Below are 14,770 nucleotides of genomic sequence, written 5' to 3' on the forward strand. Positions count from 1 at the left end.
AGTGTCGACTGGAAAAATAAAAAAGTAAATTGTAAATAGTTTCAAATACTTTTATTACAGTATTCCATGGGAACAGACTTGCACCATTTTCCAAATAAGAAAAGTTTTTCACTGAAATTTACAGCATACATCAGTTATTGGTGCAGAGCATTTAAGAAACCAGGAAGGGCATCATAGGCATAAGCTTATCTTTTTCCTGTTTTTGTTAAAATTACCCTTCACAAAAAAATGTGTCATAAATGGCAAAATGTAGCATGTCTTTCTTGGTGGACTCTTATGAATGGGTGTGTGTGTGTAGATTGGGTAAATTTGTATGAATGTGCTTGAACTTTGGCCAGGCGTTGCTGTGAGCAAGGCCATGTGGGAGCTGGGGGTTTGAGTAAGTTTAGGAGTTAGCCTTCTTACTGCAGCGAGTCCTCTCCTCTTCCTCGTCAGAGGAGTCTCCTCCATAGGGCACGAGCCCCGAGCTATCCCCGGGCAACTTCAGCTTCTTGGGCACCTCCGCCTCAACTGGACCTGCAAAAGATAGGTCACAACAAAGAGCGAGAGAGGGAACGGGGAAGGGAGGTAAAAAAAAAAAAAAAAAAAAAGATATGTCGAGAGCCCCATGTGAGCCGTAGAACATGTCAGATCCACAGAGAGGTAGGAGGGTAGATCGGTCGCCATAACAAGGCAGGCACCCACACATCCGCAACAGCCACATCCAACGCAACATGTAAAAGAGAAGAGACAAGGGAGAAACAGAGAAAAAGAACATATAAAAGAACAACAAGTTAGTGGGGTCCGGCTTGGGTGGGCCATCCAGGTCTCCTTTACTCTGGGGGAGAAAAAGGATCGCAGGTTTTTTTTTTGTTGTGTTTTTAATGACTCTGCTGCACAGGGCAGTCCAAGGCGAAGTTGAACTGAGCAGAGAGGAGCCATCATGCATTAACGGTTAGGTGGGCAACATTTGAAAGCGTAGCGCCTACCCGCAACGGGACACAGATCCTCCATGGGCGGGCTGTCCCTCTGTCTTTTGCGAGTGCCCGTCAAAGGTGTTGGCGGAGGAGGCATCAGGAACCTGAAAGAGCATAGGGTTTTTAGAGGCGTACCTCCATGAGGACTCTCCACCATCACAGACTGTGATCCTACTCCTAAATTACCACTGCATTTGGTGCCAATTTCCCCTCTATCAGGGTATCCGGGCAACTTTCTCAATTACAGCTCCCCAAAGGACACCTACCAGACAAGAAATGTATTTTCTACCCTCCAAAAAGTTGGTGTGCTGTGAGTGTAGTTATGGTCGATATAAAAACAGCACACACACACACACACACCTTTCTGTAGTTTTCCCCTCATCTGAGGACACGGGAGGAGGTGGAGGCGACGTTTGTTCCTCTCGTTTCACGTCTGCACTGGATTCAGACTGCAGACCGGGACAAACAAAAGGCTCAGGTGTAAACACTCCACAAGGAAACAGTCATGTGTGAGCGAAAGCTACAGTTCAGGTACTGTACCTCGTCCTCATTTGCCGTTTCGGTGTCTTCCTGAAACTGGCGCTTGGGGCTTGCTGGACGTGGAGGACTGGCTGACGGACTGCTAGTGGCGCCGCTGGAACCTGTTCCCTGGTCCTTAAACAGAGCAGAATGATAGGCTACTGCTATCTCGATGTGCATGGCATTTGGACTGCAACCAGACAACTCAACTCATTTAAAATGCAGTTATGCAGTTGCAAAATGCAGTTTATATTATAACCAAGTCATTTAATACCAAGTACTTTTGCTACACAGATAAAACACTTAATTAAGGTCCTTTAATTAAATATACCACCATTAAATTACACCAAGAACCAGGTACACCTCAAAAACCCAGTGAACAAAGATGCCAAACTGAGAGGACATACCTGTAGTAAGTAGGGTGGGGGTTTCCTAGGACACACTGGATACTGAACCATTGCCTGGGAAGATTGAGGGGTTGTCGACAGGTTAGAATGACTGGGGTGACCATTTGCACTACCCCAGTAACCAGTAGCTCCTGGGTATGCTGAATAGCCGCCCGGGTACCCATTTGCTGGGTAGTTATACCAGGACCCCTGGCTACTGTAATTGCTATTAGCTGGGTATCCATGAGCTGGGTATGCTGAAATGAAAGTATAGGAGATAATGTTAAAATCACGGTTAGCCACCACTACTCCCAGGTTTTGACACTGACCCCAACTCTTGCCACTACAACAAAGACCATGAATCAAAGCTGCTATTTTTTGGGTTACACCTCAACTGGTATTGGGGGGTGGGGGAGGGAAGCACACACCTCCTTGAGTGGACCCCGTCGCAGTGTAAATGGACACCATCCGGTCATGCTCCACTCTGACCTGAAGGACACAAGGATAGTTTAAAACATTACACCGTTTATGAAGAACTAAAACACGTCCTGGTTTTCAGACCATGCTCATGTAAGTGAGATGAACTATTCTGACCTATTTCTGGAGGTCAGGTAGTTCAACTAACTGTTTCTCTAGGAGGTGGGTATCGGTGAGTGCCATAAGTCTTACAATAGCGTCACCTTCTTAACCTCCACATTTCTGACAACGGATGACGGGGAAATAAATGAACTCACGGTTTCCAGCAGACTCTCTGTTAGCTTCTTCGCAGCTTCCAGTCCAGTCTGGTTTGGGTGGCTGCAAAGATAGCAAGATCATCAATGCAAGATGATACATCAGCACATGCATGTACTACTGAAATAAATGTACAACTTTGTTGGCATACGGTGAAGTTCCGTACCTGATGTAAACGTAAAGCGGCTCGAATGACTCTCGCCGTGATGCCTGCTCGATGTACCCGGAGCCTTTCCCTCGCAGGAAGACGCGGGCACCTGTCTCCGTCTGGATGTGGCCTAGATAGGTGCCCCCGGGGCCCTCCACCTTCTCATTCACATTAAACGAGGGCAGCGCTTGATCCACACCAACAAATATCTTGGTATGGACGAAACTCTGCATAGGAAAAAAAAAAAAAAAAAAAATGAATTTACTCAAGGTTTCAGATCTATCCGCCTGCCCATTAAAGAAAGAGCACATTTGGTTGCCAGGGAAAGCCTGTCAGCAGAAGCAGTAGACCATGGACTCTGTTTGAAGGCCACAGTCGTTCTCGCTACTTATTTTTTCTAGGAGGTGGGTATCAGCAGGAGCCACATAGTCTTAATTGGCCCTGCCTTCAAAAACCTCCAGTCATTGCCAAAAGTCAGAAGCAATGGGCTGCATCACTAGAGTGATGCATTTGACAAGAATTTGAAGACACATTAGTCAAGACATGCATATATATAAAAAAAGTATATTTTTAAAGAACCATACCCCTGAATGTCCACCATGTGAGTTGTTAGACCTTTGGTTGTTATGCGAATTGGGCAGTCGGGTCATACTTGGCATCTGGAGCCTCGGAGGCTGCTGTGGGGTGGCGGGGCGCGGTGGCTGCGGGTACACAGGAAGTGTGGGCATCACAGGCCGGTGCTGTCCTCCGGAAGCTGCGGCTGCCCTCATCACGTCCTCTGAAATGATCGTCTTTATCCGCTGAACAGCCTCTGAAGTAGGAACAGACACTTGGCTTTGGATATTGTTTTTGGAGGAGAGCGAATTGATACAAAACTTCCTAAGACGACATGATTTGCTACTTACTGTTGACCTCCTCCTGACTCCGTCCTTGAACATGGAGATATAAAGGTCTCTCACTACATAAAAAGAGAGTCAATTAGGACAAGTCTTGGAAAGGATGGTAGTTATTTTACCAGTACGTGTTATAAGGTGAATACATGCCCTTTCACTGAGGACTTGTCAGTATTGGTCATGTACAGGCCTTTAGTTGAAACCACAGCTCCACTGAACTGACGAATCTGCAAAGAAAAGGCCAACCACCATCACAGGTTAGAATAATCTTCTTTAAAATAGGTAGGAATTGTGACAAGACAAATGTTTACAACAGAGGGACAAAACTCAAATGGGAGTTACCTCTTCCTGAGTTTTTCCTTTTGTGAGCAGGTTTCTGCAATTTATGGGCACATCATTGATATCCACTTCGGTAACCACAACTTCATCAGTGGTACTTGAGACAGGTGCAGACGGTGCATTCTGAGACCAAAAAGGCTACCAGTCAGTGACTCTGCATTACATACAAGCACAACTGACTCACATACAGCCATAGATTCAGTGCTCAGAAACTTTACAAACCTTACTGGGCAAAGGTTCGAGTGTCTTCATTTTCCCTTTAGCCATAAGCATTGCATTTATTTTAGCCGCCATGGCTGCAGCCATCTCAACACCACCCTGAGGGGCGCCTTCTTCTGATGCTGGACCCCCAGATGTCGGAGGCATGTTCGATTGTTGTACAGCTGGTGGAACTTTCGACATTTGAGATGCTGGAGGGGCACCTTTGGATTTGGGTTGGTCCCATCTACTTAAGCATCTGTGTGAGAATGGAGACTCATTTTTACTTTTGGTGCTTTGTGATATATTGACAACACCTAGCGCAACTAGCAACTATTGTTTGTAGTACAAGTAGGCCTTAACCACACTTTAGTGTTGCGGCCTGTTCAAACTACATATTTTTATAGGAGGATAGTATCGGCAGAACTACATGGCTTTGAAAGGCTGCCTTCTTGTCCTCCAGAAGTGGAACTCCAGTCCAAAAGATAATGGTCACTGTAATAAATGTTACTTTAGTATGCCAAAATCAAGTGACCACGTTATAATACACCACAAGCCCCAAATGATGGATAACTTTATGTTAAAGACAACGCTGATAACATTTGTTTGGGGCAAGGGAAGCGCTCATATACTAACGTTGGCCTACCTCCGGTGTTGATTGGGCGATTAACTTCCGTCAACGATAAGAAACATGGGATTACATTTATAAAATCAGTCTTATAACTAACGACTGGTTCCAGTTAACTGGTTTAAATGTAACGCTTAGCGTTGGCGGCCTGCAGGCCAGACCATAAACGAAGGCCCAACATTAACTTGCTTGTTAGCGATCTCCTGCGCGATATTCACATGCTAGCGAAACGGAAAAAACGCAGCCTAGCTCAGGCTAGAACAGCTATCTACAGCTGCATATCGATAGCTTACTATTAGCTAGAGACCGTCTTTGCTAATGAATAACAGCAATTTAATGTTTTCGTCAACCGTCTATGAGCCACAACACGGCAAATTAAGTAGTCCAGTTTACCACAGTAGGATTCTAATATTGGTCGTAACCTTCAAAACAAATTAATCCACTGAAATGGCTTTAAGTTACTGTTAACATTAGCCAGATAGCATGCCTAGCTACATACACCCAGGAGGCTAGCCTACAACATAAACCACTGATCTAATGCAACAGTTAGCTAGCTAGTACGCGAATGAACTTGCTAACTAGCCTATATTCTGACATGCTATCTACAAACTATAACACATTTAGGGATAGTGCCGTTTGTGTTATCTTATTACACGAGAATAGCATGTATTGATTCGTGAATACCATGCTGGCGTAATCTTGCTATACTAGCCAGCAAACAACACGGGCTAACTATTTAGGTGGGAATGTGAGTCTCTGGAATGTAACAGCTGGCTAGCTACTTAGAAAGCTAGCCAAAGATAGTTAACGTTAAGCACAATCTTGCACAATGTTTAACAAGCAAGCTAGCAATAGCTAGCATGGTTGTCGATTTACTAAATGACGTGGTCTAAGAGAAACATGCGAATCTTAGATGAAATATTTATCTAAAATAAAAACTTACGGTGTACCCGATGCCATTTCAGGTTTCATAAATATCCACCACGTCAGCTAAACGTTTTGCATGAACTTTCTCATCGAGGGCATACGTCCCAATTTAAACGAATGGCACAAAAGGCCACTGGTAAAGTGGAACACAAGCGGAAATACGTCACTGTTTTATGCAACACCAGCTATCGTGAACTCGCATGCAAAACGGGAACATTGTAAGACTCAAACATGTGATTTCGAATGCACTCATTTTAGACAACTTTGGTTACTCTTACACTCCACTGCTATTGTATCAGTTGTTTTAAATTCGCATGGTTCACTCGCGGAATATGCTCAAAATCTCTAGAATGCCAACATAGCAAGTTAAGAAATATGCTGATCCTTAACCTGACTGGAGTAGGCTTATATAGATTGAAAAAAATACTACGCTTCAATTTGACGGTAAATTCGGATAGAGTCGAGTGGTGCTTTGGTCCCACTGGAGTTTTACCTCATCTTTGACATCAATTTCAGAACAGAAAAGAACGAAATCCACCTCTTCAAATGACAAACGTCAAAAGGTGTAGGCCTAGTATGCCTTTGGCAGAAAATGAAACTGCCTCAAGATTGAGGATGATTATGTAACGGTGTATTCACTGCAATTCAAGCAACAATTAGCTCTGGGTTTTGTTGGTAAACAGGTTTCAGATCACCCTCACTCAGTTTAATTTTGATTAAAGAACCCTTTGAGAGAAAAAAAAGACAATGCATCATGTAATTTCAACTATAGCGGCCCAGAATTAGGCCTACATTTCTGTAGGTCTGGAATAATTATTTTAGGCTGTTTGGACTAAAATGACAAAATGTTGCTCAACTTGGATGTTGCCAATATGTTTAGCTGTTGATGTAATTTTTCAGTTTTATTACACCGTACATTTTGTATTGTGCATCTTGTTTCTAAAAACGTGAAATGTAAAGTTTTGTTGTGTGGGCAGAAAGTACTGTGAGACAGAATCATTTACACAGTAGGGAACTGTTAAAATGTGTGCATGAATTTACTGATATTGATGGAGTTGGTTGTGTTAAACCAACAGATGAAAGGGGAGTTTGTGTCGAATTTTGTGACAGTGAATTGGCTAGTGAGGTGCTAATTTTGAGAGTCAGATCATCCATAGCAGAAAGTAACCCATTTTGTCACATTTTATTACATAAAGTTGGTGCCTTGATCATGCAGAAAGCTTTGGAAATGACGGAAGCATGAGTACTAGAGGTGTACTTGCAGGACCTCCCGATTTTAAGCTTTATTAACCATCTGTGCATTGATTTTTCATGAATGTTACAATTTAGGAGTTGTTAATATTAAGATTTATTTGTCTTTAACCCCTACCTAGGAGACCTAGGCTACATGATTTACACGTGATTGTCAATAGATACTGGCTACCTGACTTAAGCAGAGCATCTAGTGTTGACCACTCACCCAATATTGTGGCTTTTTATTTTACAGTTGGATAATACCTAATGAACAAAAACTGAAATGCACACATTTCCAAAACAAGCCTCTACATCTTATCACACTGTTTGGACAGTGGACTACATCCACCAGCATCTGTAATGGCTTTATTGTTGTCTCAGGATGGCAGGCTACTGGGCTCTGTAGATACCTCTGTAGATCTGTGGGGGCCTACTGTGAGAGCCGAGAAGTTACTATATACTTTTTAAAATGTACTATTCTTTGCTGAATACAAAAATAATGAATGTCATCTCTCAACATCTTCATAATGACACACTATTCTGCTTGCTTCATTATTTACTTTCAAAATGAAGCAGTATAGGCTACAATCATGGTCCTTTTATTAACTAAAGGATGTTTGCTTGACTCCATGCACTTGTGGTACTACAGTGTGAGAATTGTATTTGCAGGATGATACAATATTTAGAATGGTTAAGTCAAACACATCTTAAGGGGTCATTTATACTGGTGGAAAGTGATATATACACACAATCCCAGAACACAATTCATTAAAATATATGTCTCCATAAGCCACAGTCTTTGCAATGACATTCTTTTCACCTAAAGGCTGACCATGCTCAGCAGGCTACCATTTTAATGACCAGAATGGGGTGGTCTGCTGACTGGAAAGCATTTGACTGATACCCACATCAAACATCAGAATTTAGGCACAAACCTTTTGATGTACACTAATTAGATGGCAGATCATAGACATCATCATCAAATCAAAAGACAAAACCAGATCTTCGACATGGCATCGTGTAGTGTGTGCTGTCTTTGATTCCACTGCACGTAACATTTCCACGCTACATTACCAACCAAGGAGATGGATGTCCTCTGCAAACCATTTCCTTTGAAGCCACGGCCTCTGATATAAAGTAGCAGAACCACCACTGCACTGAAACTATTGGAGTTTACTTATTGGAGGTTACTGTTGTGCCTGAAACTAAGCAAGTGCCTGTGGAATTTCATGACTTTAGGGTTAATACAGGGTACCTCAGTGGCTGGCTGCTTATTGGCAAATGTGCTGACCTTTTAAGGGCAAGGAATGATCACAATGAGGTCATCTCATCATACTCAAAACTGTGCAGAGGGCAACACGATGAAGAATAGACCTGATCAAAGGCAAGATGGCCGCTTTAACACATAAAAACACAGCGCTCCATACAGCAAGTGAGTGAGGGATTGACCTTAACCCATCTCACAGACCTGTGACAGGACATTCCTTTTGTCAGGCAGACTTATCGTCCCCTACATCTCAAGTCAACAAGATTCCAGAAACAAATGTTGCTGTAACAATGTATAACATGGATGATGTAAATGTGGGTATAGACCAGGAGACTGAACAATCACCCAAAGATTGTTTCTTTTTATCAAAACAGTAAAACAATACAATGAGCCCAGATGAAACAATCCTGGCCAAACTTTGTGACCTTTGTCATTTCTGTTGATGTAGTTGAGTAAATCCCCCAAAGAATTTAACAAATATCTAATGGCAGGCTTAAAGTCGGGGTGGAAACCAGTGGGTTTGACACCTGTGCGTAGATGTGGGAGAGGTCTTAAGTGTTGCAGCAGGAAATACTCTGTGTTTACTTTACAAAGGACACAACAGACATGGTACCTGTATTAGATTAGACTATTGGTCTTGAGGGACCTTCTTTCTCGCAAGCAACTTGATCATTTCGGAAACATAATAAAACATTATAATTACTTTATTATCCATTGAACATTTTCTATTTATTTTTTTTCCATTTTTTTCTGGTGCTGACAGACCTGAAGTTATGGTGAATCAGAATAAGAAAAAAATCTCCTGATTGATATAACATTTCTGTTTTGACAGAGATAAACAGAGTTTGATCAAAATATCGTATTGACCAGTGTTTGCTTGGTAGTATGGCATTTTTATATATTTTAAGTAGGAAGTTCTCTTAATAATGAAAGTTCTTAAACATATATTAGTATACCAATTAGAAGCCCAACAAAGGATGAAGTATAATCCTGGGTATTTTGTGTAAAGTTGATGGAACTGCCAATATTTCATACCCCTCAAAGTGGGCAAGGAGAGGAGATGGGAACAGTGATTGACCATTCTGTATTCCACAATGCTACCAAACTTCCCAAAGACTTCTTTGTTTCCACTCCAAATGTACTGTCATTCTGGTTGGCAAAACAGTTTCACAAACGCGAGAGGGCTAATAGCGGTTTCATGTTTGGATGCTCCAGTGTAAAATTCATAGTCTATAAAAATATTGAGATTTACGTGAACATAACTTTCTTACTATGTTATTAAAAACTCCAGAATGTCCTTTGTGGTTACACAGTGGGATGTACTGTATAAATATTGTATAAAATAAGGCAGTCTTTTCAGTAGGATAAACCAGATACAAAAAAATTCTGGGAGAAAAATCATTTCAAGTCCAAAATATTTTTTCTTTTCTTTTCACAGATTTCTGCTGTTGCCGAGTGTCGTGTGGAGTGACGCATCTCAGGGTGGTGTATCTGCGAGCACACACAACCAAACACCCAAGTGATCAACAACTTAAGAGCTTATTCCCAAATTCAGTATCCCAGCCTTGGACAAATATTAGAGAATATTACATATCCATCATTGTTTACAGTGCAATATAAATGTGTCATTCAAACTAGTATTTGTAATAAGAAAATAAAAATGTCTTTATGTGAATGATTTTTCTCTACGGATATTAAATATGGACAAGATTTACTGGATTATAACTTCTGTTAATCAGCTTTGGCTTTCTTTGCTTTTTTTAACTTTGTTCTTTCTTCCATTTCATTAGCTAATTAATAATTTCATTTATTTATTTTAGTATAGAAAATAATAAACATCTAAAAAAACAAAATAAATATACCAATGTCAATCTGTAATAGTGACCTTTGTTCCAGGTGGTTACAGTTAGCATCCTAAATAAGCTTCATTTAGGCTTTTCAGGATTGCCTTTAAAGGACTGTGGAGTTTGCCACGTATCCTTTTCGGTCAAGGATAAGCATAGAAGACATGTCTTTTAAAGGGAAAATCAAATAACCCAAAAGAAAGAAAGGAAAAACAAACAGCGAGGAGGACCAGTACAGATGGAGTGTGGTTCTACAGTCTTTCTTCTGAAAGGATGAGTATGAGCAGTCCTGTCGTGGTGGCAGAGGTCTGGATTAGCATCATTACCAGACACACACACACACACACACACACACACACACACACGCACGCACGCACGCAGACTCTCCCCCTAGTTTTCCACACTACTTCTCAACCCCTCACCCCCGTTTATAACAGATGCCTCTCCAAAAGTCTCTCAGCATCTTTTGTTTCTGTGTTTGTTTGTTCTTAATCTCCATCCTTCTGCTAGAGCTGTGCAGTCTAACAAAGATCATCCATGCCTGTATTGGAAGGCCAGACCCCATTCGTACTGCAGAGGAGTGAGAGGGGCTCGCCCATACAGAGTCAATGAACATCACCAGTCCAGTTGAGCCACATTGGTGCACAGAAGACAAGTACGTGTTTCTTTAGTTTTTTTCTCCGGTGTCCTCAGTTTCCGTGCGTGTCCATCGCTTTGCCTGTCCATTCTCAGTTGTAGCAGGCAATTACCTGCAGTCTGTGTTTTGAGCTGGACTGAAGCTTACAAAGGCAGGTTGGCTGGGACGGGCCGGGCCGGGCCAGGGCAGCGGTGCTGGCCTGCGCTGTGGCAGAGGTGGGGAGAGAGGGGTGTGCAGACTCCGGGGAGAAGCTGCCTGGAGCTCTGCTGAGGAGTGGTTGGACCAGGCGAGGAGCGGTGGGACTGTGGCGAGGGGGGGCCGGCGCCGAGTGCTTTACTCCGGCGGAGGGCGCAGGCTGTTAAGCTTTCGCTCGTCAAGGCCTTTCCAATACTTGTAGTTGTTGTCCAGGTCCTGCATGAGATTCGGCAAGTCTGCAAATGCTGGGGTGGCATAATCAAAAAAGACGAGACAAATGCATGAGAGCTCCATACAAAACTATGTGAGAGAGCATCAGGAAGACATGGGGGTAAACCCTGAAGCTGTCTGATAGGGAGTGTGAATATCGCGCTATGGTAGCACCTTGTTTAGTATACCGTTTAATTTACATTTCATTTAACATTGACAGATACAAATCAATATTTCATTAAACTTATATTGCCATCCAATATACAAAAATATTTAGCCGCTTTAAAAACTATTATTATTACTATGCGTTATCAAGCCTGTGCAATTGCAAGCATTCATTAAAAACCATGATTGTGGCTTGAGAAGACAAAGAGTAGAAATTACCATCCCAGGCATCAAACATATCGTTGATAAAGTAGTCAATGAAGGAGATTTGGGATTTGGGAATGCTACAGGTATTCCTGTCAAATACAGGCATGACCACTGGGAGGCCCTGTCTCTTCTCCTCATCCGTCTGTGGAGACCGTGGAGGGAAGGAGAGAAAGAAACAGAATGAGAGAGACAGACAAATGGACAGACTTCTCTTTCAAAATTCTGTGAAAGTGTTCAGGGATGTATTTAAATATGTAGCGCTTCACATGCTTGACAAGGAGGTGATACATGTTTGAGGTAAACCAAATATGTCCAGTTACTGTCAGGAAGCACATGAATCACAAACATTCTACATTTGAAGTCAGCTTAATATACACATATATTTGACTGTCCCCATATGTTCCAGTTACCTGTGCAAAATATTCTTCTGAAATGCGCCCAGCCCATTCAATACACAGCTCCAATGGCCGGCAGGGATTTGAGATATCGGCACACTTAATGAGCATGCGTTTGACAAGAATGCGATTCTCAGGAGTCGTCAAAATGCCTTTGACAGATTCCTCATCCCCGCTCCCCTAGAAGAGGTGGAAGAGTGAGAGTGAGAGAGAAAATGAGCAACAGAGAATGAGATTTTAAAAAAAATTACAAAATCAACAGAATTAGCGTTTGTGTTGCAACAACATTACAGCGCTTTAATGAGAACAATCTGGCCCGAAAAGCAGCGTTTCATCTCCACTGACTTCCCAAAGAAACCCATGTTTACTCCTCTACAGCAAATAGGAAATCACTTGGCCTGGACTGGGCTACATTCAATGTCTAAATTGAATTACATTAATTACTCTAAAGGATGAAATCCATTCAGCTCCAGTGCACATAAATGCTTTCACTGTTTGGCCAGTTTGAGGAGTGGAGACATTTAAGGGAGCAAGGTAGGCAGATCCCACCATTTTCCTTAAAAAGCTCTGAGATCCTTTAAAATGGCTCTGTAGGGCATTCCACACTGGGTTGAGAAAGCTGGTACCATCCTGTCAAATTTTCACCCTACACATCTGTCTTTGGCGGCTGTCTCGTGGGCCACAGCTAAATCCAGGCAGTGGCTCTCCCTTTAACCCAAATCCCAGTCCCTGGTGGAGGAACTCAGAAGTACAGCTTTCAGTCCATTCCAGAGCACTGTAACAGCTTGGAGGCTTTGGCTTGGTGTTCCCCAGTGCTGGGTGGACAGTGGCTGCTTAACTTGGCAGTCATTCATGCGGTGAAAGTTAACAATAACACTAGCACTGCAGACATACAGACCCATGGTAGACACAGATATCAAGGATCATCATCAGAAAGACTAACTATTACAACTATGCGGAGATCCTTAGGATCTGAGCAATTCGGCTACACATACGCATTGTGAATATGTGTTGATGCATAAACATTCTTACCCCATTCTCTTCCAAGGCTGCCAAGGGTTTATTGATGCTGTTGACAAACTTGTTGACATGCTCAAAGTGCTTGGTCATTTCGGTGGCCAGGACCATGTCGATAATGGCTTGCCGGAGTGTGCGGTACTCGTTTCTGAATAGACCAAAGGGGGGGAAACACAGGATAGGTTCAAATGTGATGATTCTGTTATGAGTCATTGAGTCATTGTGGTCACGGGGCCAATGAATGGGCTGCATTGTTGAGTCTCCCCCTATCAGAGGGGATCGTTGCATTTGAAGGGCACTGGACTGGGACTGAAATCACATTTAAGTAAGACCCCTGTCAAGGACATGCAACAGCAAACAGGCACAGCATGCAGGCATAATCGTTTGGACAATCCCCTATCGGATGCCTTCCTGCTGTTTGGAGTGTTCATGAGGGTTGGGGACTATTATGAAAACAAAGCTGTGCATTTCTGGTTTCCACAAAGGTTGTCGTGCAGTGATTCAATTCAAGCTAGTTAGTCAATTGAATATCCAAAAGGTGAAGTTTATACATCTTATCTGTAGTAACACAACAGTGACACAACATATGGACAAAATACATTTTTTTAAACAAAAATCGTATATCATATGTCACATGTGAGACAAAAAAATGGTAGGCCAGTATCCCACCTCTCCATGTTCTTGAAGATGTTGCACTTGTCGTCCCTGATGGTGATCTGGAAGGCGAGGGCGGCGTGGTGGCTCTCCAGCACGGCCGTGTCGTTGTACAGGATGGCCAGCTCGCTCCCGGCGTTGCACAGGAAGGAGTTTGTGCGTCCCGGGTGGTCCACATCATGCACTGTGGCGGCGATCAGGGCTGCAACCTCATCTATGGGTTCCAGGCTTTGCTGTTGACATGGCATAGCAGAGTATGTGGAGGGAATTCTAATAACTGTCCTGTCCCAGCCTGGACAAACATGTGTGGCCCCCCTCACCATATGCCTAGTCACAGGCTAATCCCCTCAGGGAAAGTTGTACAGTCAAATGACCTTTAAGTGCGCCACTACTGCTTCATTTGTGCCATCAGTGGTCGGTCATGCCTGGGTACTGCTAATTCAATAAAGAGCAATTTTTCGGACAAACCGTCCACAAATTCTGTGTGCACAGCCTATTTACTGCCATCTATTGGCTAAGCTAATAGCGCAGAGCTGCCACGGGGGTTGGAAATAGATCATTTCATAATCAGCTTACATTCCACAGCACACATGCATAACCAGCTAATGAGGCAGAGATAAATTTAGGCTAAAAGAAACCTTCCCTCTGATGATGACAGCGGTGCTCCATGCATTCGGCGCTTCTAGAGTGGGCCAGCTCACCTTAACCCTTTCCTTGCAGAGGAAGTAGGCGGTGGCGTGAAGCACGTCAGCCGCGTGGCTGGAGTTGTGGTAGGAGTTGGTGGAGTGGTAGTTGGCCTCAATCACCTGCAGCCATGACCGGAGCGTGGCCTCGGGGCAGCTCAGGAACTCGCAAACGCCGAAGCGCGAGAAAATCTTTAAGCCCAAGTAGGTTAAAGGCCTGCCGAGGGAAGAGTGTCCTGTGTCAATCAGATGACCAGGTGGCTCCCAATGATATTACAGAAATATTCTACATTTATGATAAAGGATTTAGGATCAAAAGGATTACTATGATACTGGATTGTGACCTTCGGGATAAAACAATTACAATGAAAAATACAGGAAATACAGAATACATTTATTTTTTCCTGGAATGACTGAAAATATCAAACTTTTACTGGGCGTACGGAAAGACCTTTAAAAAGTGAAATTGTGGAACTGTTTGTCCATCCAGCACAAAAGGTAGAAACTGTACAAACTGTACTTACATGCAGTATTAAA

General features: G+C 42.9%; 2 protein-coding genes across 4 annotated transcripts in view; both read right to left on the bottom strand.

The window, feature by feature from the left end:
- Positions 1 to 57: 57 nt before the first annotated feature.
- LOC308369549 (KH homology domain-containing protein 4-like) lies at positions 58 to 5,855 on the bottom strand. 2 transcript variants are annotated; one of them, XM_080844032.1, is made up of 14 exons: positions 5,743 to 5,855; positions 4,196 to 4,430; positions 3,977 to 4,096; positions 3,785 to 3,861; positions 3,647 to 3,699; positions 3,326 to 3,552; positions 2,760 to 2,968; positions 2,596 to 2,656; positions 2,290 to 2,350; positions 1,883 to 2,118; positions 1,497 to 1,610; positions 1,317 to 1,405; positions 969 to 1,060; positions 58 to 516 (listed from the first exon to the last, which is right to left on the bottom strand). In XM_080844032.1, exons 1-14 carry the CDS (start codon positions 5,769 to 5,771, stop codon positions 386 to 388), a joined length of 1,734 nt encoding a protein of 577 aa, XP_080700158.1. In that variant the 5' UTR covers positions 5,772 to 5,855; the 3' UTR covers positions 58 to 385. The 2 variants fall into 2 exon arrangements, with proteins under 2 accessions (XP_080700158.1, XP_080700159.1); XM_080844033.1 differs by lacking the exon at positions 5,743 to 5,855 and adding an exon at positions 4,818 to 4,950 and having other exon boundaries at positions 59 to 516.
- A 3,023-nt stretch (positions 5,856 to 8,878) lies between these two features.
- pde8a (phosphodiesterase 8A) overlaps positions 8,879 to 14,770 on the bottom strand; it is a 35,576-nt gene continuing 29,684 nt past the window's right edge. For both annotated transcript variants that reach the window (XM_080843925.1, XM_080843926.1), the window contains exons 17-22: positions 14,252 to 14,450; positions 13,566 to 13,783; positions 12,912 to 13,044; positions 11,895 to 12,059; positions 11,497 to 11,626; positions 8,879 to 11,147 (exon numbers count right to left, since the gene is read on the bottom strand). In XM_080843925.1, the coding sequence (XP_080700051.1) occupies positions 11,041 to 11,147; positions 11,497 to 11,626; positions 11,895 to 12,059; positions 12,912 to 13,044; positions 13,566 to 13,783; positions 14,252 to 14,450 (952 nt within the window). In that variant the 3' untranslated portion in view covers positions 8,879 to 11,040. The remainder of the gene's footprint in view (positions 11,148 to 11,496; positions 11,627 to 11,894; positions 12,060 to 12,911; positions 13,045 to 13,565; positions 13,784 to 14,251; positions 14,451 to 14,770) is intronic.

This window comes from Sprattus sprattus (assembly GCF_963457725.1).
Source record: "Sprattus sprattus genome assembly, chromosome: 8".
Taxonomy (NCBI): Eukaryota; Metazoa; Chordata; class Actinopteri; order Clupeiformes; family Clupeidae; genus Sprattus; species Sprattus sprattus.